The sequence below is a fragment of the Penicillium griseofulvum genome (genome assembly GCF_001561935.1).
Source record: "Penicillium griseofulvum strain PG3 chromosome Unknown contig_78, whole genome shotgun sequence".
NCBI classification, from domain to species: domain Eukaryota; kingdom Fungi; phylum Ascomycota; class Eurotiomycetes; order Eurotiales; family Aspergillaceae; genus Penicillium; species Penicillium griseofulvum.
Window position 1 is genome coordinate 105,704 of NW_024467421.1, and position 23,020 is coordinate 128,723.

General features: G+C 43.3%; 6 protein-coding genes across 6 annotated transcripts; 4 read left to right on the top strand and 2 right to left on the bottom strand.

Annotated features, from left to right (window-relative positions):
* Nucleotides 1-1,436: 1,436 nt before the first annotated feature.
* On the top strand, nt 1,437-2,529 carry PGRI_082000 (cysteine-rich secreted protein; the record flags this gene model as incomplete). Its single annotated transcript, XM_040795914.1, has 2 exons — nt 1,437-1,902; nt 1,976-2,529. 2 exons carry the CDS (start codon nt 1,437-1,439, stop codon nt 2,527-2,529), a joined length of 1,020 nt encoding a protein of 339 aa, XP_040651480.1.
* A 678-nt stretch (nt 2,530-3,207) lies between these two features.
* Nucleotides 3,208-3,849, bottom strand: PGRI_082010 (uncharacterized protein; the record flags this gene model as incomplete). The annotated part of the gene is made up of 1 exon (XM_040795915.1): nt 3,208-3,849. One exon carries the CDS (start codon nt 3,847-3,849, stop codon nt 3,208-3,210), a length of 642 nt encoding a protein of 213 aa, XP_040651481.1.
* Nucleotides 3,850-8,601: 4,752 nt separating this feature from the next.
* Nucleotides 8,602-9,340, top strand: PGRI_082020 (uncharacterized protein; the record flags this gene model as incomplete). Its single annotated transcript, XM_040795916.1, has 2 exons — nt 8,602-8,980; nt 9,033-9,340. 2 exons carry the CDS (start codon nt 8,602-8,604, stop codon nt 9,338-9,340), a joined length of 687 nt encoding a protein of 228 aa, XP_040651482.1.
* Nucleotides 9,341-13,987: 4,647 nt separating this feature from the next.
* On the bottom strand, nt 13,988-14,480 carry PGRI_082030 (uncharacterized protein; the record flags this gene model as incomplete). The annotated part of the gene is made up of 2 exons (XM_040795917.1): nt 13,988-14,228; nt 14,290-14,480. The coding sequence occupies 2 exons, from the start codon at nt 14,478-14,480 to the stop codon at nt 13,988-13,990; spliced, it is 432 nt and encodes a 143-aa protein (XP_040651483.1).
* A 1,029-nt stretch (nt 14,481-15,509) lies between these two features.
* On the top strand, nt 15,510-17,011 carry PGRI_082040 (Myristoyl-CoA:protein N-myristoyltransferase; the record flags this gene model as incomplete). The annotated part of the gene is made up of 4 exons (XM_040795918.1): nt 15,510-15,517; nt 15,594-15,914; nt 15,992-16,772; nt 16,832-17,011. The coding sequence occupies 4 exons, from the start codon at nt 15,510-15,512 to the stop codon at nt 17,009-17,011; spliced, it is 1,290 nt and encodes a 429-aa protein (XP_040651484.1).
* Nucleotides 17,012-19,185: 2,174 nt separating this feature from the next.
* PGRI_082050 (uncharacterized protein) lies at nt 19,186-19,714 on the top strand (the record flags this gene model as incomplete). Its single annotated transcript, XM_040795919.1, has 3 exons — nt 19,186-19,204; nt 19,263-19,390; nt 19,472-19,714. 3 exons carry the CDS (start codon nt 19,186-19,188, stop codon nt 19,712-19,714), a joined length of 390 nt encoding a protein of 129 aa, XP_040651485.1.
* Between the last annotated feature and the right edge of the window lie 3,306 nt (nt 19,715-23,020).

A 23,020-nucleotide genomic window follows, 5' to 3' on the forward strand; every position in this document is an offset into this window, starting at 1 on the left:
ATTCACCACATGACGACTCAACGCCGCCATACGCCACTCGGCGATCTACTATTCCACCCGAAATTGAGAGCCTACCTGGGGCAGTACTTAGCGATAGGCAGATTGCATAGAAGCCGATTTAGAAATGGCTCTAGGACGCAGTTAGAGGGATCTAGCTTCAGCTTCACACCATCCCTCTCGCCCCGCAATTTTCAGCTTGACATCCTACATAATGTGATAGGTATGTGGGTCCACGTGGCCCTTTGCTGCGTCTAGACCTGGCTGCGACCCTCTATTTGGTCCCTCCTTAGCGCCAAGGACGGTCCAAATTCCGGGCCGTAGACTCCACTAGAAGTATGTATCTTGGTATGTACGAACCATCCTAATTAGGAAATAACATGCTTATAAATCGTGCTTTATATACCTTTGTGAAAAATCAAGGGGCCTTGGCGGTTGCCTTGGGGGCTGCCTTGGCGGGTTAAGGGTCTAGGGCGCGGATTGTCTATGGTCACAGCCAGGTCTAGCTGCGTCGATCCCTAACGTCAACTTGCAATCACAAGCACGGATGTCAGTCGGGTGATCGGCGCGGGAGCAGGTTGCAGCGGTACGTACGCGATGAATGAGTCTATCTCAGACCTGCCCCACAGAAGGGTCAGTGGTGGAGCCAATGTCTGGTGCAAAGGAAAGAAAGAGAGCCTGTCGAGCATGCTATGTGAAGTATACCTCGTGATGCTACGCCAGCCACTGTATCAGGCAAGCTGCTGGATACGAGAGTTGGTACCTATGGCTTCTGCAGGTGGAATTTCAGCTTGCCCTTGGTCTCCATACACCAACGAACGGAGGAATCACAATTTCAAGTTCGTGAAACTTGCCCTGTGCAGGCAGCGTACACTAAGGCTGGTTTGGCCCTCAATGTGGCGCTCAAGTAGTTGTTCTCAATTCCAATGTGCGCTTGGAAAATGCAGCTATCTATTTCCAGATATCCATTTCCCTACAATGGTACTTTGTAGACTGAACTGAAGCAAAGTCAAACACAATGACTACTACTGTAGGCCTCGGAAACTTGAAGATAGCCTTTTCTGGTAACGCTGTGCTTGTCAATCATGGAGTTACCGATGGTCGAGACCCCGTCAGGCACCCTGTTTGGTGCAGAAAAATCAGGTCCTTGCATTTTTTGCTAGCTGCTGTTACATCGCCAGCCCTCTTGCATCTGAGCTCAGCAAGCCATTTGCATGCCGAGTGATCATTTGCAGGTCGAGTGATCATTTGACCTTTCCAGGTGCAATTTAAACGGGAAGGGAAATACTAAAAATTGATGGAGGATAAAAACGTAAGTGATTTTCCAGTTTCCAGTCAGAAAGAGAAGATATAAAGAGCCCAAGCCTTCCACTTAATCTTCGTGAATCGATCATCTCAATCACTCCTATTTGTTTATGTTCGGCCTTTATCACACAATCATGCGGGGGCTTTCTTTGATCGGCTTTGTTCTTCTGCGCTCTCACCTCGCATTCGCCGAGAAGGTCCCGGTGAGGGATATTGGCGACAACTTCATCATCGACGGAGACAAAGTGACATGGCCTGATGGACCTTTTACAGGAAGCTTAATTTGTGCTGGTCCAGGCAGGGTCCTAAGCCTGAGTGCTGACAAGAAGCACGGCACCTGCTGTCCGCCAGGTGCCAGTCTCAAGGGATCCATAGAGACCGAGTGGCATTGTTGTGGCAAAGGCCATGATGTGACCGGCTCCTTGGATGTGGGCTTTGAGTGCTGTCTGGAGGGTTCCACCTTCGACGGTAAGACCTGTAAAAGGTTGTGCCCCAATGGCAAAGAGATGGTCGATGGGATATGCCAGTGCCCTAAGGGCCAGGAAGATGCTGCAGATGGTACTTGTAAGCCTGCGAAGTGTCAGTCGGGCTTAAAGACTGGTATGTGAACACAATCAAAGTTCTTTCTCATTTCCTGCTGTTTTTCTAAGGTAACGCGGGTGATAATGTGTAGGCAAATGCTACTTCTTCACGGGACGATCGGGCAATTATTTGACATTCAACTCCAACCAGTACTCCGAAACTGCACTGAGTAAGTATATTAGACCCGGCAAGTTCCAATTCTGCCAAGACGAACTCTGCACTCCTGGCCTACCCATCAACCCCAGCAACGAGGTCCACATCAAAGACCTCCACGGCACGCTACCAGCCGCAACCGACGCTGGGCAGTGGCTCGACAACAAACAGAACGGCGGGCATATCGGCAAGACACCCGACTTTGGTAAGGCCGGAAATTTCTCGGTCACCAAGTGGCCCTGCGGAAAATATTGTCTTACCGGATTCACCGACGGTCTCACACAGGCTTGTCCAGATATCAGTCCGGGGATCAGCTTGGATACCCGCGCCACAGACTCGTGCATCGAGTTCGAGCTCATGGAAGTCCCTTGTGACATTAGGGATGATGCGAATAACTGCATCTGGAAGAATGGCGATCAGTGCTGCAATAGGATTGATTGCTGCGGGAAGCTAGATTGCACCATCAAGCCCCAGCATCAGGATACTGAATGATGCTCTGCCGGGCTCATGGATAAGTAAGAGCTTGCACTACGAGGTTAAGAACATGTCACTCTTTTTAGTCATTTCGGGGTCTATGAATGCTCTTCCTGTACCTAAGTCATTACGTTAGGCTATGTCGAGAAATGTGCCTTCCTGTTATATTTGGTTATATTGACAGAAACCTGGATATCATTGCGAACTGTTAGATGCCTGAACGATAAGTAGACCAAGCAGTAGATTGCGACATCACCTATGGACGGGCGGGTGGGCATAGGTAGCCCATGGGCCTTATATAAGCGGGAAATGGGCCCTATGGAGAGGCCCATGGGAGTAACTAACAATGGATTAGAGGGGCTACGTAACACGTGCTTGGTTCCTAACTACTCCCTGCTCCGCCTTGGAGAAGCTCCAGACTACTCGGTAACCCTAGTGGCTCATCATTAAGTAGCGGCTGCCTATTTGTATTATCCTTCTGCCAAAAATATATTCTAAAAGATGAAATTTTGTACGAAGTGCGATAAATTCATCCAGGTGTAACAAGGATCAGAGTTCATATTTTGGGACGACATGACAGAGAAACCATAGACTAAAAGACACATTCCGAAGGCCTCTACGTACTGTTAGGGTGTTCTCTTCTCTCCTTTTTCAATGTCCATGCATAAATGCCGTTACCTCCAATCCTCAGAGGTTTCAGGCTTCTCCCAATTTGAGAAGAAGTTCTTGCAACTTAGCATCACCAGCCCATTGACATAGACTACTTTGACGCCAGACTTCCCAGTCAAATTTCAAACTGCTCCTTTCAGCTGTGGACATGATACCTCTGAATAAAGCAACTGCTTCGTCCCAAGACATGTTCATACCCATGCTGAGGCCAAAGGAGAAGCGACGAACTAGATCAGGGCCACCGAAAAAGCGAACTAGATCCTTGTTCTGGGTCTGTATGGCCTCAGCTAGGATCGTGTCGCCCCAGGATCGGCCAGGCTTGCCCTCATATATGTCATTCATTTCTGCTGTCAACAGTGAGGGACCAAATGCCTCATACATTGGCACCGCCCTAGCAAACGTCCAGTCGATAAGACCAGTGACATTGAAATCCTCATTCACAAGTATATGGTCACCTTTGTCATCCATGTGTTTCAGAAAGAATGGACCGTTGTCAATGCCCGGTTCAAATGCATTCCACTGGCCTTGTTCCGCCAGTTCATTGAGGTATCTGAAGATCAGGTAGGCATTGACTGAGTACCGAGTGAAGAGCTGGCGGTCGCAAATTAATTCGTGATATCTCTCCGCCCAAGTCGCGTAGTACTCTCGTGCATTGTGGAAAGGTCCCATATGTGAAAATGTACCAGTCCGGTCGCTCACGACGGGGCCCATAGAGATAGTACCATTGGGCTGTAAAGAGAGACAGCCGATTTGCTAAAGGGGGTACTTATTGATAGTACACAAGATGTCGGCGTAATGATTGTAAAATTTGCGGAGTTGCTCTTCTGACGGGCTAAGAGAAAGTAACGGTGTCCCGGGGAGTTCCTCTATCAGCATCTACGCAACGCTGACATCATTCTCAGGGTCATTGAGTAGACCGAAGTCGTAGAGTTTAGGCGACGGCACAGAGTTACCCTTACTAACCTGTATAAATAGGCCTTGACAAGTCACGCGGCATCAAGCAGATTTTGGCAACGTTATTCGGTGTCGGTACCGCATAGTGCTGCGGTAGCAACGGTAGTGTCTATATGGTGCTGTTCCTATATAACTTGGTAAAAAATTACCTATTTAGGTTATAAAAATGCTACGTAAGTCAATGAAATACTATTTTTATAAGTATATAAGCGTATTTATACCCGAGTATGTCTCAGACTTAGAGAGCGACAATGCCGCCTTTGATGAGATCGCAGCTCAATACCCATCGTGTAAGGTTGCCGCCGCGGTGTTCAATGCTGGCGGCTTAGTCCGAAAGCCATTCCCTGAACTTACTGAGCAGGATTACTCAATCCCACTTTCATCTCAAGCGTACGTTTCTTTCCACGTATTTTGCTCACGATAAGAAAAAATCCAAAGTATGTGAAATTTGGGTATTAGCACTAATTCATATAATAGACAGGGTGCTTTCAACTTCGCTCAACGCTCTCTCCCGCTCCTTTTAGATTCTCGTGGATCCTCCGAGTATCCTCCAACCCTGATCTTCAGCAGAGTTACAACGCGCCTAATGGGATCGGCTAACTTTGCTGCTTTGGCTTCAGGCAAGTTTGCACTATGCGCGTTAGCACAGTCGCTTACTCATGAGTTTGGACCACAGGGTGTCTACAGTGACTGGACAAAAGTATTTGCAACGTCTGGACCCACACTCCTTGATTATATAATATACTGCCGGCCAAAACCTCCATAAATTTATACTATGAAATCTAGTATGGGTATACCACCTCTAACTCTCAAAAATGGCTCCCGCTCTGCATGGTATAGTCTTAGAGAGATGCTTTAGTGCTGCATCTCTAATCTTTTCTATGCCTACTAGGCAGTAGCAACCAGGATTTCCTCGCAAGTGTCATTGTTCCCCAGGGGATTAGGTATACTACGCTTTTTAGGTAGGCGGTATGGAATATAGGGGCGGTCAGCTGGGTGGGTCCACAGACGTTGCAAATACTTTTGTCCACTGACTGTATGTCTCGCATACCGTCATTTACGGTATCATTGGCATATACCGGACCAAGGCATGGGCTAATGAACACGTGGTTGGGGAATTGAGTCCCAATACTGTAGGTATTATTTCTTTGGTGTATTAGTTTGGTCACGGACTCACTTTAGATTGCGAACTCATATTGAGTTCTACACACTCAGTCACGGATGACATTTGCCTTTGAATTAGATCTACGTCCGTATATCGAGAAGTGGTAGACATTTGATTCGAGTCCCGGGTTTCTTCGAATCTACTATACATAACCTGACAAAGGCGAGTTTCTCACTAGTTTTGGACTACCAGACGCGAGTATCTCGATTTTGTATATTCAAATTTAATGCGCATAGGATACTATGAGAATTGATTCACTATATTTCCAAACAACTAGTGCTAAGAAAGAGCCAGGGTACTTCCATAGGCAAGTCCAGCACCATCAGCTTCCTCAGAGCTCAATATCTGGGGACAGATCTATGAGTCATTGACGATATTTACGCTAATTTCGTTATTATCTGATCTCATTGCGGCTGGGTATTTTTAACCTCTTAATATCTTGGCCAATTCCCTATCATGAAAACTTGGCGTCAATATAATAGGGAACGTAGAAGTACTAGACAATCTTTTTTTGAAACATTCGATGGGAGTATACCGTTTCATACATTGCTTTCGCTCTTGTTTGGTGTCTTTTTCCTTCCAATTTTGGGTGCCTCGGGTTCTATGTGTTGTGTTTGGTGGGTTAATGATGTAAATTAGTTTATATTAATTGTTATCGTTATTTATTGCCGCGACAATATGTAACAGCAAGTTCCATACCGGTGACGCCGTGAGATCGATTGTACAGTATCAAGGCTGAGAGCATACTATTTAAAATTGTTACTTAATTTAGTAGATTCTATTACTTAAATAAACCACTCGAAAGGTGCTTTGTTTAGTAACTCAGTAAGCGTAAGCATGTTGCATTATATATGATTCAGTACCTAGGTCTTCTTAGAGACGATTGCGGATAGAACCGCTACCACAGCGTGGACATCGTTGTGCGCATTAAGGTATGCTCAAACACCTTCAAGGCGAGCTTGAGGTCTTCAAGATAGCTTCCTTGAGCATCTTACTCGTCCTCCTAGAGCCCGCGAGCCACATGACCAATATAAAGCGCTAGCAATTCGACGATAGAGGAAGGCTTAGGTAATGAAGCAGTGAAGTAAACTGTTAACTGTGAGGCACGAGAATGAAGTGAAGTAGGAACGAGGAAAGAGAATTCGAGGGGCCTATGTGAGACGATGAGCGGCCGGAGGGTCTGAGAAAAAAGAAGTGTATTGATGTTGGCCTGAGGACTGCCATTAGGATCACGGTATCCAATCTGCTTACGGCGTGGTGTAGATATGAGAGATGTAGACGGCGCCTCGAGTCTCCTGCGGCCTCTAATAAAATTATCATTAGCTTTCTCGACTAACAGCCTGATCGGCTAAACTAGGCTCAGCCGACATTCAGTGAACCGTGATTAGCCACTTCGAACCTAACATTGAGGCCCTTTGGCTCTGATATGTCTAGTGGAGACCCGAAGGGCGTTCATGTCGCTGCAAAGCGTGCTCCACTTGTTGACTAGCTTGTTACGTCTTCTCTCCAGGATAGGCGAGAGACATCGCTTAGCCATGTTACGAAAGGCATCTCTGGTGGAAAACGGCGGAAATAGCAAGCCTCAGTTTATGAGCGCTTGGCCTTAGTGGACATCTCCGTACTATGCACTTGAGCTGGGTAAACTAATGCCAATCTAAGGGCGTAAGGGTCGGCTGCTGGCATCCATGCAGCCAATCACTTGCATAGCTCTACACCTCAATAACTCTCTGGCTCAGATTTCCTTATATTGATTCCTCACGAGCTCACTTCTGGGGAGCTATACGCGGACATCATAGAATTAAATATGCCTTAGTCTTGTTACTTGTGTCTTATTATCCCGATTTGTAAGGCCTGATAGCTGAGATCTAAATGTTCATATGCTTGCATTTCCTATATATAACGGAGTCCTCTCAATTGTCTCAATCACGGTTGTCGACGGATCCACTGTCTACTTTTTCCTTTCCCCGTTATTTCTCTAGTTATACTCCGAGCGCTAAGTCTTGATCTTGTCATTTTCTGGTCTTCTGATATATTAACTTTCACAGCCACGTTACTCCTTCAATAGGCCAAACGTCCTGTTTCCCTGTGACAAGTTATCAAATCGGCGTCGGCTACTTTGATTATTAGCTAAGGCTTAGACACCCTTGATGCGTGGACTCGTCGCTCGCCGCCCAAGATCCGAATTGTCCTGTTGGACCAAAAGCCTGGTTTCGTCAATTCATACACGACTGCCGACAGCATTGATGGCACTGCTACCATCACTGTTGAAAAAGACACGTGTTTTGATGGAATCGAAATTATCTTTGAAGTTACATAACGCAAGGCCCTACATATCAGCCAAAACTAATGCCGTATCAGGAACATCACGAACAACAGTAGAGCGTGCATTATGCCCTAGCTGTACAGGATTGCAACAGGCATTCGTCAACTTGCGCCAGCCAATTGATAAGACTGAATATCCCGCCCCGCGGGTGCTAGAGGCCGGTCGTTCATACCAATATCCCTTCACCTTCGTCGTCATTGACCACTTCCTACCACAGGTCTACACGCACGCTAAGAACTATGCCCACATTGAACGATCCCATACCCTACTCCCACCGACCTTAGGAGATCCCATACTCGCCAGCAATAGCAAGACAATACTAGATGATATGGCACCAGACATGGCACAGATTGCCTACATCATTCGCGTATCCGTACTGAAGAAGCAATAGAATGGAAACACACTCAAGTCTCTCGGCACAGTGGCCAAGATCAACTCAGTTTCTCATTCATTATTGTATCTTGCATAATTTCCTGTTTATTTGTTTGTCAAACCATGAATATTGAACCATGGCAGGCAAGAACCATGGTATCGTAAACCATGTTCGTAATCCCCCAGATCTTGTATTTTCGACATTCTTAGTTTTATTTTAGCTTTACCGACTACGGGAGTGACGAAACTTGAGCAGATGACATTCCTAGCTTTTGCCTCAATAATCACTAAACTTGTCTAACCCGTCTTAACAATGGAAAGGAAACCGAATTGATAGGTTGTGAAGTGTTTGGCCTCACCATATAATCTACTCACCATGGCGTCAGTGGATATCTATAAGGTTTGATCTATTACGAGTCTCATTGAGGCAAAATGTGGCGCAAGTTACATATAAGCCCATTGTTAGTAGGCTCTCTTCAGAGATGAAACAAAGCGAAGTTGTACGCCCCATTATAACCTTATTTTAAACCACTTCAAAGTCTTTAAATTATTTATTACAAATTCATTACCTACTATGTCGAAGTTGATACACAAAGTCAAAGATGCCATGACTGATCATGACATGAATGCACCTAGAGCCGGCGGCTCCCAAGCTTCTCATAAGAGCTATGAAACTCCTCACCCCCCAACTACAGAAAGCGGTTCGAACGAGCACAACTCCTCTAGTATGAATACATCTTCTAGTGTGGGCTCTAACAATCCTTACGGCTCTGATTCCCGCTCTGGCAATGAGCCTCGCACCTATCGCGACGACTCTGAGATGGGCAGTCGAGGTGGCCATTCCAACTCAGACAACTATGGATTGGCGGCAACAGGCAGAGATGACTTAACCAGCGCTGGTCAAGCTAGCTCAAGCGATCTAAATGTCGGTCCTCATGATTCACGGACGGCGAATAAGATGGATCCTCGTGTGGATAGTGATTTGGGTTAGCCTGGCTAAGTTCTCTTTGGAGCAAGTCATGTTAATAGCATATATAGACAATCGTGCTCAATCCGCTGGAGGTATCAACCCTCAACGTTCCAGCAACGTCCCGGGCAACACAGCCTCTCAAGAACAGCCTCACACCTCAGGTGTCGACAATCATCTATCTAGCGAAGATGATTATAGCAAATCCACAGAGGAAACTAAATCTCAGTCACGACCTACCAACTACGACCCTAGGGGTCAACAGACTAGCGAGGAAAGCCACCACACCGCTACGCATGAGCATAAATCCCACTCCGCTACTACGCACAACATGCCCTGTCAGACGAGTTTGCAAAACGAACAAGGCACTGATAGCTGAACGGCTGGGCAGAATTTCGGCGGGAACGCAGCTGGCAGCAGTAGCGCCTCAGGCGCTAGAGATCTAACTGGTGCCCCAACCGCTGACCCCTTAAAAAATCGACCCTCGAGTTACCCAATCGAATCAGCAATCCGATGTCGCTTATCATTGGGGTGGATACTAAGCCAGCTTTTGTTTACTATAATTCATTATCCTTATGGCTCACGATCTTCTGTTGTATTTTTTTGTTCTGTATTAATAGCACTATGAGAATGAATGGCGCTGAATCATTTTTTATTTGGGACTTCTAAGCGATAGAGAAATATACATACATATATATAGTCTCCTAATATGGCCCCGGCATGCAGGGCTCTTGCTGTTACCAGCCAGTTCTTTCAAGGAGAAGAGTGCATTCCAACGAAATACTAAGTACAGAGAAGAAAAGGAAAGAAAGAAAGAAGAAAGAATCGAGTCTCAGAAGCCTTTTATAGGCTTTAGTAAATAATAATAATAAACCATATAAACTTCCCACTCCTTCTATCCTAATTCGGAACCCTAACCGAAGTCAGGATTTAGTAGCAGAATCTTTCTAACCGCGGTTAAAGATTCTTTCATAATCAGTTTCTGACCAGGGTCAGAAATTCCTACTAGGTAGAAGCTAGTAGTGCTTATTACAAAGCGTCTCAGATCGTGACATTTAGTAGTTAAATAGATTATACTTTTCCTATAACTATATAGCTAAAATGCTTAAGTATAGTCTTAAATACACTTATTAGCTAAATATAATAGGATACTATTAATATATAGAGGGAGCTAGATATTATATTTAAAGATAGTAATAAGGTAGTATAGGGCTATATCTAAGGCTAGAGCTAGAATACCTAGTAGCTATACTAGAAGGTATTCTAAAACCTTATAGTAGCTAAGAAAGAGATATTTAGTAATAATTCCTACTTCTACTAATAAGAGCTAGGTCTACCTATAATCCTAGAGTTTATTACTAATAATATCTAATATACTAGGTTCTAGTATCCCCCTAATATTATAGGTCCTACTAGTACTAAAGTAATGTTACGGAGCTACCCGTCACCAATCAATGGTACCCCACCGGGTGCACAGATGGGCCACCGAGAGCCAACCAATCTATCTGTCAGCAGATCACGTGCAGTATCTAATACTCTGGTATCCCCAGGTATTCAGGAAAGAGAAAACCCATTCACGCTCAGTGAGCAAAAGCATGATCAAGCCTGATCAGACTCCCTGCCAGGAGGTTTCCGGTACGTATGTACTTCAGGGTATCGGATATCACCTACATCAGGAATCGCTGCACACAGAACCAGGGACACGTGACCGTGACTCCCGCGTCGACTTAGAGAAGTATACGCAGGAGTATACGGCGACTCCAGCGGTAACTCCAGGGAGTCACGCCAGGAGTAGGAATCGAAAGATATATAAGGACACTCATTCATATACTTAATTCAGTTCTTCGTCTTCAATCATACATTGTTACTTGTGTTTACCTTCTAGACTACTGTGACTCTTTACTTGATTATAACTTGACAACACTCACGAGCAGACCAATACCCCGGTATAGATCTACTCGGCGCTCTCACTAGCATCGTTCCTCGATCTCTCAACAGGACTTAGGCTACAGTAAGGCCTTGCAGGCAATAGCTCAGTTGCGACAGATCGTTGACGTTGGATACACGAGGAGTATTAAGGCAAGTATACCCGGAACCCATCTAACCTAACTGTGACCAGTTAGCAGTGCGTAACAAGTAAGTGGCCTAGCTACTAGTACTTAAGATATAGAGGATAGTAACCTAATAGATATAAGTACTATAGAGGAATTAATATAGAAGCTTTAGAATTTAATATACTAGGTAAGATTAGTAAATATTATATAATATATTACTATAAAGATATTATAAAGTATAGAATACTATATACCCTATAGTATATTCTAGCTAGATTTTCTAACTATAGTTAGAAAATAAATTTAATTAGTAGTATTGATTATTAATAACAAAGAGTATTATTTAGGATTTATTATATATATAATTCTAAAGGTATAGTTAAAAATATAAGAGAAAGGTATAGTTAAAAATATAGGAAAAGGGCTTAGTTAAAAATATAGATATATTCTCATATATTTCTAACCAAGCTCTTCTTATATATTTCCAACCAAGCTCTTCTTATACATTTTTTATTAAGCTCTTCTCCTATATCTTTAACTAAGCTCTTCTCCTATATCTTTAACTAAGCTCTTCTCCTATATTTTTAACTAATTTCTAAATATAGTTATAAATCTTACTAGGGAGGAAAGGGCCTATTAGAGCTTCTAGTACTAGTAGTATACTATATATATACTATTTCTACTCCTCTTTATTATCTACTTTATACTCTCTAACTATAGTTAGAAATATAGTATAATAGTATAATATATATATATATATAATACTTTAACCTCTTCTTACTATCTAGTTAATAATCTCTAACCATAGTTAGAAGCTATAGAAAGAGTATAATATTTAGTAATAAAGAGTATTAATTAAAATATATTATATATATAGTTATAAGTATAATATAGTAGAAATATAAGAGAAAGGTATAGTTAGAAATATATAAAAATATATCTATATTTTCAACCAAGCTCTTCTTATACATTTTCAACTAAGGCCTTCTTACATATTGAGATACGCTGGCCACTGCTCCAAGCATTTACCCATTAGACCAAAAGGTCATAACCAAGTCAATTCATGGAATTGACTTAGTTGCAGTGGTATATATATGTAGGTGTCCACACAATTAAATACATATCACCCAATATATATTTATTGTGGGATCACAATATTTTAGACTATTAACCTTTAACTTCTTAAACTATAGGAAACTACTATATTTTAACCCTAAATCTATAATTAAAGTAAGAAATTATAGTTAAGATATCTAATTTAATTATTAGGAGGATATATTATTAATTGAGATAAGAGGTTAGTATTATTAAAAAGGTAGAAGTATAGTTTAGTTAAAAATATAAGAGAAGAGCTTAGTTAGAAATATACAAGAAGGGTTTAGTCGAAAATATACTTATTATTTTTAGCCTATTCCTTATTAGGAATTTCGGACTAAACACTAACCTAATTAGGAATTTCGGACTAAACTATCTAATATAGTTCGAAAACTTCAATATCCTACCACAAATTTAATAAAATAGATAAAAATAAGCAGGCTTTTGATATCAATTCAGAATAAAAGGGGAAATAAATGAAATAAACAATAGTAAATATCATTCCATAGAGGGTACCATATACACTGGTTTTTAACTAGTAGAATGCAACGTCCAAAGTACCCGGGAGGTTATTTTGACCCGTATTTTGACGAACCTAGCGGCATCCCGGGAAGGGAGGATTGCGGAGAATGCCAGGCTTGAGGAATTCCCTGGAGGCGGACACATTCCTCTGCATCAGTCGGTTTAAGCTTCACCAATAAGGTTTTAGACTTCGGCAAAACCCATTTTAACAACCCATTTTTGGCATGCCAAGGACCCATCGAAACCAGTCAAAACCTAAATTACATTACAAAAATATACCTAATTAGGCAGGTCTTGGCAATCTCATGCCTAAAAACTAATCTTGGGTTCTTGGTATTGGGTTTTCGGTCGAACCCTTTCTGCTCAGATTAATGTTATGGAGAGCTCATGAACATATTGACCAAATTCTAGGGACGCCCACAATTTGCTACTCCTTGCATCCACGTATAGTCACCAAGCGGCACACGGAATCTTGCTTGTTTTCCAAGTAGCATTACAAGCTGATGCAAGATACCTGAAAGCATTATACGGCATGTATTCGAACTGAGTACCTCTCTCTCGGGTACTTAGTGTTCTAGACTCGTTTTTATCCGTATTGTTATGGCTTAAGGACTTTATGAGAATGCTCTAACAACCTTGGGTGGCCATAGTTATGGGCAATAGCATGGGCCCGAGGTACGGAATTCCCAGTACGTACCTCGCGCTCGCTTTGTTCTTCGCTATTTCGTGTAACACTTGTTCCAGATAACTCTAACATGAGACTTGGTTGGCCGGAGAGCTTATGGAATGAACATAACTTAGGCGATTTGCTGCTTACTTTCCTAAACCGATTCCCAATCAAGGAAAGAAGCCGCCAGATGCGAACAAAGGGAATGTTCGTGTATTAGTGCTGGGCCTTCTGGTACATGCCTTTACCCTTCAGCCAAATGCCTACTCGGCCACGACCACTCTCATCGAATATTACTTGGAGCGCCTTTTCTGAGACAGATGAAAAATACCATTGCGGCTAAGCGACTATGAATGTAAGTGTGTACGTCCATTTTAGTTACGCCAGCATTCTACTTGTAATTGATGGTGATTTATAAGTATCACCAGGAGGAAACCCTTTTTGGCTGCTAGCAAAACCTTTGCCAGCGGCTTCTTTTGATTTTTTCTTAGATTTTCAACTTTTTTTTTTTTTTTTACTAGACCTGACTTAGAAAGGTCCATTGGACTCTTTCGCCCCCCTCAGTTTTCCCATTGCGACTTTGCGTACTGGTTCTGTTCTTTCCCAAATGTTTGCAATTAGCATCGACAAGGACAGAGGACGAGGCGATGCCAGGCTGGAAACAGTCGTGCTCACCGTAGGAAAAGCTTCAGTTGCCCTGATTCTCCGCGAAAAATTGCAATCCTTTCTCGAGTGCCGCATACGATACTTTGGCCTCCTTTTGGATGAGCTCCGTCGACTTAGAGCGATCATCCGTAGGGCTGGTACCGGGGAGCTTGAGGTATTCCAATAGGTCCTCCGTAAACAGGAACGGACTGGCCTTGAGACTGGCAGCGGAGGCACTATTGGCTTGACTGCAGTATAGTGTCCTATCGCCGCCCATCCAAACTCTACGAACATTAATCAGTGACTGCAGCTCTGCCACAGCTGACTGAAGCCAAAGAAACTTACCTGATGTACTTTTCTGGTTTGCCAGGGAAATTGAACCCGATATCGTACCACACTGCCTCAAGGTCAATACCTTTTCTTCCGCCGGCATCAATGGGATAGTCTGGGCCGACTTGAATTCCGGGTCCAACGGTGTAAACCTTTACAACGCAGCGCTCGGAAGTGTCGTTGATGACGGTCAAAGTATGTCCCATGGTGGTGCAGCCTGAAATAGTGATGGGAAATGGGTTGAGTAATATGTATTAAGGTGAGCTCACTCTTGAAAATACTTGTGATGGATCGAGCACACAAAATATTGGGGGTTTTTATATTTAGAGTGCCAAGCTGGGCTGTTGGCAGATGTGTAAAAGTTGTACCTAGATGTCATGGCATGATCAACGTCAGGAGTCGAGAACTAAGGGTTCTCACTGAATGCAGTAGGTCAAATATAGAGAATGAAACTGTAGCAACGTGGCTCGCGGAGGTAATGGTTCAACCTATGGCTACTTTGACGTCAAGCTGCTGCTGCCGGTTCCTACTCCATAAGACTCCCTGGACTTGAGAACTCAGGGTTCTCACTGAATGCAGTAGGTCAAATATAGAGAATGAAACTGTAGCACCGTGGCTCGCGGAGGTAATGGTTCAACCTATGGCTACTTTGACGTCACGCTGCTGCTGCCGGTCCCTACTCCATAAGACTCCCTGATGCTGCAATACCACTGTTAATGGTAGAACCTGAAGCTTAACATATCGGCAAGATGAAGTCGATGTTTGCAGTTGACTTTCACAAGAGACCTGCATTCATGGCGTCATTTGAACATAGACCTGACGTACTGGCAAGCTCCTGGAAGTTCGAGTGTGCCGCTTTTAGCGATTCAGCCCTGCTTAGGATATGTTTATGCAAGGTAGGGTCTCCGTGAACGGTGCTGGGGTTGTATCTCGTGATAAATAACAAGGGTAGAGAGGCCGGCATATTGAAGATTTGAATGTACGTCATTCGTCAATTTGTGATACTGCGAAAGTAGGGCTTTAGATAAATAAGAGCGATAGCTCCACAGCGTCTAGTCCTAGTCATCATCCACCCGACAGCGATAGGAAGAACCAGTCCTATTAACTAAAGGAGTGGCTTTTGAGGTCTCACAAATCCCTGTGAACTGTCTTGTGAACAAAGCTAGGCAGAGCAATAACCCTGCAGTGAAGCGGTAGCAGTGGCAAGACTTGCTTGGCCTTTGTAACCCTTGGCAATGAATGGGTATGTCTTGACCCCAAGTGGTAGAGCCCAAATGGCTTGTTTGAATGGACCAAGGTATAGCTAATAGCGTGAACAGAATAGGCACTGAAGAGCCAGTGGCTGGGCCCCCAGTGGTGGACGAGAGTCGCAGAGTTGCTGGTTTCAACGGGTTCTGGGGTACGCAGCCAGTCATACATATTCAAGGCAGCCAAGAGGCTCCAGATGGTCCTATAAGGCTCTATGATCTTGAGCAAATACCCAAGGAAGCTTCCCCTCTCCTCGAAGGCTTTGAATGGGCTACCTTAGACATGGCAGATGAAAGGGGGGTTGAGGAATTGTGGCAGCTCCTTTCTGAGCACTATATGGAAGACGGGAACAGTACATTCCGTTTTGGTTACTCGCAAGAATTTCTTCGCTGGTAAGTGCTCAATAACCTAGAAATGGATGTTGCCCTGCTTGAGATTATCACTCAACATTCACTGACGGAAGTGATAGGGCTCTGATGACACCTGGTTGGAGGAGTGGATGGCATATTGGTGTGAGGGCTACTCAATCGCGCAAGCTGGTAGCTTCGATCTGCGGTGTCCCTAATAAAATCAATGTCCGGGGTCAGAGTCTTCTGGTTGCCGCGATCAACTTCCTTTGTATCCACAAGAAGCTGCGGTCAAAGAGGCTGGCACCGCTGCTTATTAAGGAAGTTACCCGTCGTTGCTGTCTAGATGGTGTATACCAAGCCATATATACAGCAAAAGACGTCCTCTCTACTCCCATTGGCACTTGCCAATCCTACCATCGACCACTTAACTGGGTGAAGCTTTATGAGGCTGGCTTCATATCACACTCTTATATTCCCAGCAAGACACGAGAAGCTGCAAAGTACAGGCTTTCTGACAAAACTTCTACTCCTCGGTTGCGTGCTATGCAGACGGGAGATATCGATGCTGTCTGGTGCCTGCTCGGAAAATACCTTCGCCGCTTCCATTTGTATCCAGTTTTCAGTCGGGAAGATATCGGTCATTGGCTACACGCTACAGGCAGCAACACAGATCAGATCATCTGGCCATATGTTGTGGAGACGCCTGGAACCAAAAAGATCACGGAATTTGTCTCGTTTTACGGTGTTGATGCCAAGGTACTTCTAAGCTTCAAGCATAGCAATGTACGGATGGCCTCTCTTTACTATTATGCATCTGAAACTGCGTTCACTGGAGAGGAGAATGGACTTCAAGAACGCCTTCAAATGTTGATTAACGACGCACTTATTCTGGCTAAGAATGTCAGTATTTCCGCCAAATATCCCACCTCATGGATTATAAGCATGCTAATGCAGTATAGGCTGGGTTTGACGTGTTCAATGCGCTCGCCCTCTATGACAATTCTCATTTTCTTGAACGACTTAGGTTCCGTCCCGGTAATGGTCAGCTCCATTACTACATGTACAACTACCGCACCTCTCCAATTCCTGGGGTTGCACATCACAAAGATACCGGGGGCATCGGACTCTTGATGCTATAGGAGCTTCCAGAAAAAACGTCGAGGAACGTTTTACTGGTGATAGAGATGTACCAGGTATTCAACGTTTCTCTATTAAAGGCAAAAACTCATGGGAAAGACGAGATACGTTGAAATTTTGAATAGTTTTATAGTAATGGCTTTTTGGGCATACATGCGTTTGATATTTCAGATCTTATTTGCAGAGATATTCTTGTAGGGAGTGAGCATCTCGACAACCCCTTCCACTAGCTAGATATTGGTTTGCAAACCGGTCCGCGATTTACGATGTGACGCATAGATTCGAAACCCCGAGACGAAAAGTCGAATTGATTTGATTCGTTTTCAAGCGGAGATAAAGCCACCAACAGCCCACTGGCTGGTCTGAATTAAAAAATTGACTAGACTGTGAAAGAAAATGATATCTAGCCCAAGATAGGTACTCGTGCAATTATTCACGCGAACTCCTGCGTTAACTGCAGTGAAATAATTTTATAAATCGTTGAGAGGACCTTGATCCCGCAAAGATATGATTGCTATACATGATTGAATTTGCGATTCATATCCTCAGTAGACAAATAGGGACAAAAAATGCTAGCAATTGACAGATTGGACCTAGCAGATATATACATCAGGGCCATACTCTAGAATTTAAATTAATTGGTGATGTGAAGGCAGTAGTCAGTGGTTTCAATTGGCCGCTCTAAGCTTACTATACCAATTTTGTAGGTGCCCATCAAGGTATATACAAGCTCACAGAATACCATAGCACTCTATGAAGTACTGACATATCGGTACGCTTCGGTGAGGACTGTTGGCTGTATTGCAGGCTGAACTCGGTGGAGCTAAGGGTGTACATCAGCAGTCATTCTCTGCATTGCCACATTCGTATGAAAATGTAACATTATGTCCAACGCGGAACCTCAGCATGATTCTCACAGTACCCCTCCATAGCAAGTAACCCGTATTTGGAAATATGACAATAATGCACCAATTATTTCATGTCCTATTCGCTTCCCTAATGATGGGAGATCCCATTATGGCGATGGGGCAAACAGACTCGCTTTTTGCACCCAGTTTTTTATTGTTGCTGAAGCACGCAAATTAGCCCCCTTCTATGCAGTAATGGTGGAAATAGCCTAATGCATATGCATGTTGTCATTCATCTTTCGCGCGTCCTAATCAAGAAGCTAGGAATGGAGTGTCTCTACCATGACAAATATGGCGACTATAACCCATCAAGTATGTCCCGCTAGTCGATGAATGCGGCTTCTGCTCCTTTTTGGTCTATATTTCTGCTTTATTCTCATTCCCATGGAGTCCCTTAGTACTGTGGTCCGTCCAAGATAGACAAGGGATAGACTGTCTTGGGTAAAACTATATGTAGTATCAAAGTCGGCTCCTTCGGAATGCCAGCAATGAGTGATGATACAATGTTATGGAGGGCACAGGGCGTTCGGTTGCATTGAAGGACTTTAATAGCCCCAAGATTCCAAGGCACGTTCTTCATTCAGCATTATACACATAGCCGTCCCCTTGGCGAAAAAGAAGGTCCCTGCAAATCTTAGCTGAGCTAGACACAGACATATACTATTCTTGAACTGTGATTAACCACGCCTTGGGAGCCAAAGGCTGACAACGTCAGCAGTTCGTCACACCCGTCAACCGTTAAACAGCTCATCCTCGTATATAGATGTCATGACTTAATCTCCATAAGACAGAAATTTTATTTTCATACCACGTTGTAAATGTTCATCGTAACTACAAAGACCGAGAGTAGTGCAAGCAATGGCATAGCTGGGCCAACCACATTACCGAAAAGCTTGTGGTACTTGGGAAGTCAGAACATCATCGTCATTCCCCAGGCCGGAGGATGCATGCGGGAAGGCCTCCTACTTTTTACCAGGTTGTAATGGTCAAAAAAGCGTCATTTACCAGTTCTAGGCCATACAATGTAACCTCCAGAGGTTATACGCAGGGTTTTCTAACATTCTTCAAGTCAAGGTAGGGGTGTAGTGCAAATCCGGACAAGAATCCAACCGTTACTTTATACATAGAAGTTGTGTTATAAATTGAATGCAATTCCCAGTGTCTTTGAGCTTCTGTTCATAGGTCTTTCATACGCCTTTCGAAGATAATTTTCCGTCTCTGATTTGCACCAACTTTCAATCAGTAACCAGAAGCCGATTACCTTCATCATGTCTCGAGTTCATGCCGGTATGCATTTATATTGTTGAGATTGTAGTTTGTACATCTCCGCTCACATTCAGTACAGGAACCATCGTCAGGGTGCAGGACCAGGGGAGGGGCCAATTCGCGGTCTCCCAACCGAAGGAACTTCGGGCCCAGCCACCAAGAGATGACATTCGGATCCCGATCCACTTCAGCTGGGAAATCGTTTCTGTATGTTAATCCCACAGAGTACTGGGACAGTCTCGTACTTTCTTTGACAATAGTAAGTGCTAACTGATGCAAAAAAAATAGGTTGACGGTTATATCGACCTCGATACAGGCGTTATATCCCTTACCGTATCTATCCTCGGTATCGATCTAGGTACATTCACTGGAAGCTTGAAGGATGGAATCGAGATCAAGGTTGATCTCTGGATTGTTTCAGGTTCCCTCAAGTTCTACGTGGATGGCGATACACTCTATCTGAATGTCCATGCAAAGGTGCGATTTGATGGATCCTACGATCAGGATCATATCAAGGTCATTAGTTGGTAGATGGCAAGTCCATTCCCCTTATGGGCCAGATCAAATAGAAAATGCGAATAGTCAGTGGACCTTTTGTTGTTGAACTGTCAAAGTAGAGATGCCGATAACAAGTAGAGGTACCGATAGGATGTCTAATGGCTCTGCCATGGTTTGGAATACAGCAAAGAGAACACCTAACACGTAAATCCAGGCGTTGTATGACCGCGCTCGTGTCTATAGGACGAAGTTTCGGTTCAATGACAGTACGATTCCCGCGCGTCTGTGGAGTCGGGCGGGCGCGGATGCGCTGAGGAATACTAATACATTTGTACAATCGTCGTCGAAGGGGAAACTTTTTTAGTCTCCTCACGAGAATGGTGAGTACTGTCGCCGGAAACCACGAGCAGGTGACAATGTGTCTGCCGAGCGCTGGAGGCGACAGGTCGGTTTGCTATAGACAATCAAAGTTACCTAGCCAGTGGGGGAAGCTGAATGCGGCTTTCTTGGCGCACCATTCAAATTGCACTATTTCATTATTATGGACCGTATTATCAAACCATCATATCATATTCTGTGAAACTGTAAATCTGCCGTACGTCAATGTTTTAGGCGTAATGTAGTTAACCTTATCTCATCAATGCCATCCGACTTAAAAGATCCTTCGTCAGCCTCTAAGGGCAGTATTCCAGGCTAGCATCTAGTGTAGATACTGGGGCTGTGCTGTCGCAGAGTCAAGAGTAGAACACATGAATTATCGTCACGCGTACAATTACGCTCATTTCAGACCAGCTTGGTAAGTAACACTGGTTACCCTCAGGCATGCGGGCCGGAAAACTTTCCATTTTTTGATCAGTACATACGTACGTAGTTCGCCGCGGTCCAACTCGGTCGTGTGCAGCTGGCGGCCCGTCGGCCCGTCTAGCGTCAAAATATGTGGGGCTATATCTGCTCAGGGGGTTGAAAGGCAAGGGGTCATGATTATGTACCACTTCAGCCAGCCACATTGCGCCTACTTATGTAAAGCAGAACTCACGCGGTTTATGATAGAGGGGTGGCTGACAGAGCTTAATAGCGTGAAATAGTGTAGTTCGAATCTGTCCTCACTTATGCCGATCTCAACTACTTACAGCAGCTAAGTACTCCCATTCCGTCGAACAACGTGATATAGAGAGGGAGCTATGTAAGGAGCTTTTAATTGTAAGAGCCGAGGTACAATAATTATTCTTAAGTGGCTACGGCTGTCACAATCTGAGCTAGCTTCCACCTAGCAGGAGTTTCTGACCTTGGTCAAAACTGATTATGAAAGAATCTTTGACCGCGGTTAGAAGGATTCTGCTACTGAATCCCGACTTCGGTTGGGATTCTAGATTGGGATAGAAGCAGTGGGAAGTTTGTATAGTTTGTTGTTGCTGTTTGCTAAGGCCTAGGCCTTGACAAGTCACGCGGTACCAAGCTAATTTTGGTAACGTTGCTCGGTGTCGCGGGGTACCGCGTGATTTTACAGGTTTTGGTACCGTTACTCGGTCTCGGTACCGTATGGTGCTGCGGTACCAACGGTAGTCTCTATATAGTACCGTTCCTACATAATTTGCTAAGATACTACCTATTTAGGTTGTATAAAATACTATATAAGTCGATAAAATACTGTTCTTTACAAGTGTATAAGCTATATCTAGATTCTAGACCTAAGTCTTTTATCTTTATAATTAGGATTCAGTGACTATTCACTAATATAAATATTCAAAACTACCTATTTTTACTTTAAAAAAGTACCTAGAGGTATAATTATTGATATATATTGGGGATTGGTATAGAGACACCCCCTCCCTGTAATTCGACACCCCTTTTAGTAATTCGATACCCCCCTGCCTGATTTTTTAGTACCGCCTTCCCGACTAGGTGCGACTAGGATTTCTGCCATAATTTCTGCTAGTCTAATTTCATACTGCTATATATTCTGCTACTACTATAATAATTCTAGTTTATATAGTGAAAAGATATGCATTTTAATTAGAAAAAATCATATATTTCTCTATAATTATTGCTTATACTCTACAAATATATTATTCTCTTGCTTAGGTACTCTCTACCGCGCGTCCCTAACCGCGTCCTTGTCCCTGACCTCGACCCCTACCGCGAGTACGAGTACCCCTATTATTAATACCCCTAGTATTAGTACCCCTAGTAGTAGTACCTCGACCCTAACCGCGAGTACGCCCCCGGGGTGTACCGCGAACCTATCCCCGGCTTGATTCCTATAATAATAGGTCTCGGTAGATAGAGGAGCTCTCTAGAGCCTAGGTTTGGGTTAATAGGTCGACAGAAGATTGGGTAGCTTATATCGCTTGGGTACTAATCCTAAAGTTTTGTATACCTTGGGGCCGTCCTCGATAATATATATGAAGAGGGTCCTGTATAAGAAGGGCGGGATTAATAGGAGGAGTATTATCAACACTATATAAATGCTAATGCTAATAATAAAGTTTTGGTTCGAGCTACTTCTTCTTATTATTATAGGCCTTAATAATATAAATATAAGGAAATCTAGAGGTATTCTTCGAATTATAGTTATAGATAGGGTAGATTAGTCGCTTTCCTTCTTCCCTTTCTAGTAGATATCTCTTATAAACCTCTTTTATTAGTTAAATCGCCTATACTAAGATCCGATTAGTAAGTAACTGGTAAAGTAGTAGGACTTTCTTTATTAGCCTTTGAATTTTCTGAGTATTAATTCTATACTAAACCTTAGCGAATTAGAGGTTAATTATATAGTCGAAACTGCGAAGGATAACTAGTAAATTATTATTTAATACTTAGAGGCTAAGCTTTAATAGCTAATAAGTACCTTTAGCGCAGGAGGTCGCAATTTTATTAAGATGAAGGTATTGAGAGGTATAAATATAAAGGAAACGCTTAGGGTAGTTGTTAAGCTATTTAGTTTATATATATTCGATAAGGGGTTAGAAGAGTAGATTACTATAATTTTCTTAAAAGTATTCTTACTAGCGCTAATACTCTTCAAGAGTAGTAGTATAAATTATGATTCTACTATTTTAGTATTTTTTTCTACCCTTTATCGACCTTTTCTTAATCCTCTTTAGCTTACTAAGCCTTAGTAGACTAGGCCTCGGTAGACTAATTATAATCCCGATAGGCTTGTATAACTTGATTAGTAAGAAGGCGGCGACTAATACCTATAATCTTTATATTAATATACTAGATATAGAGTATATACTTTGTCTCTAGGAATACACTCTTAATAGTATTAATTAAAGCTTATTCTTTATTAGTAAGAATCGTACTTAGGTAAGGGGGATTAAGACTAAGGGATTCGTA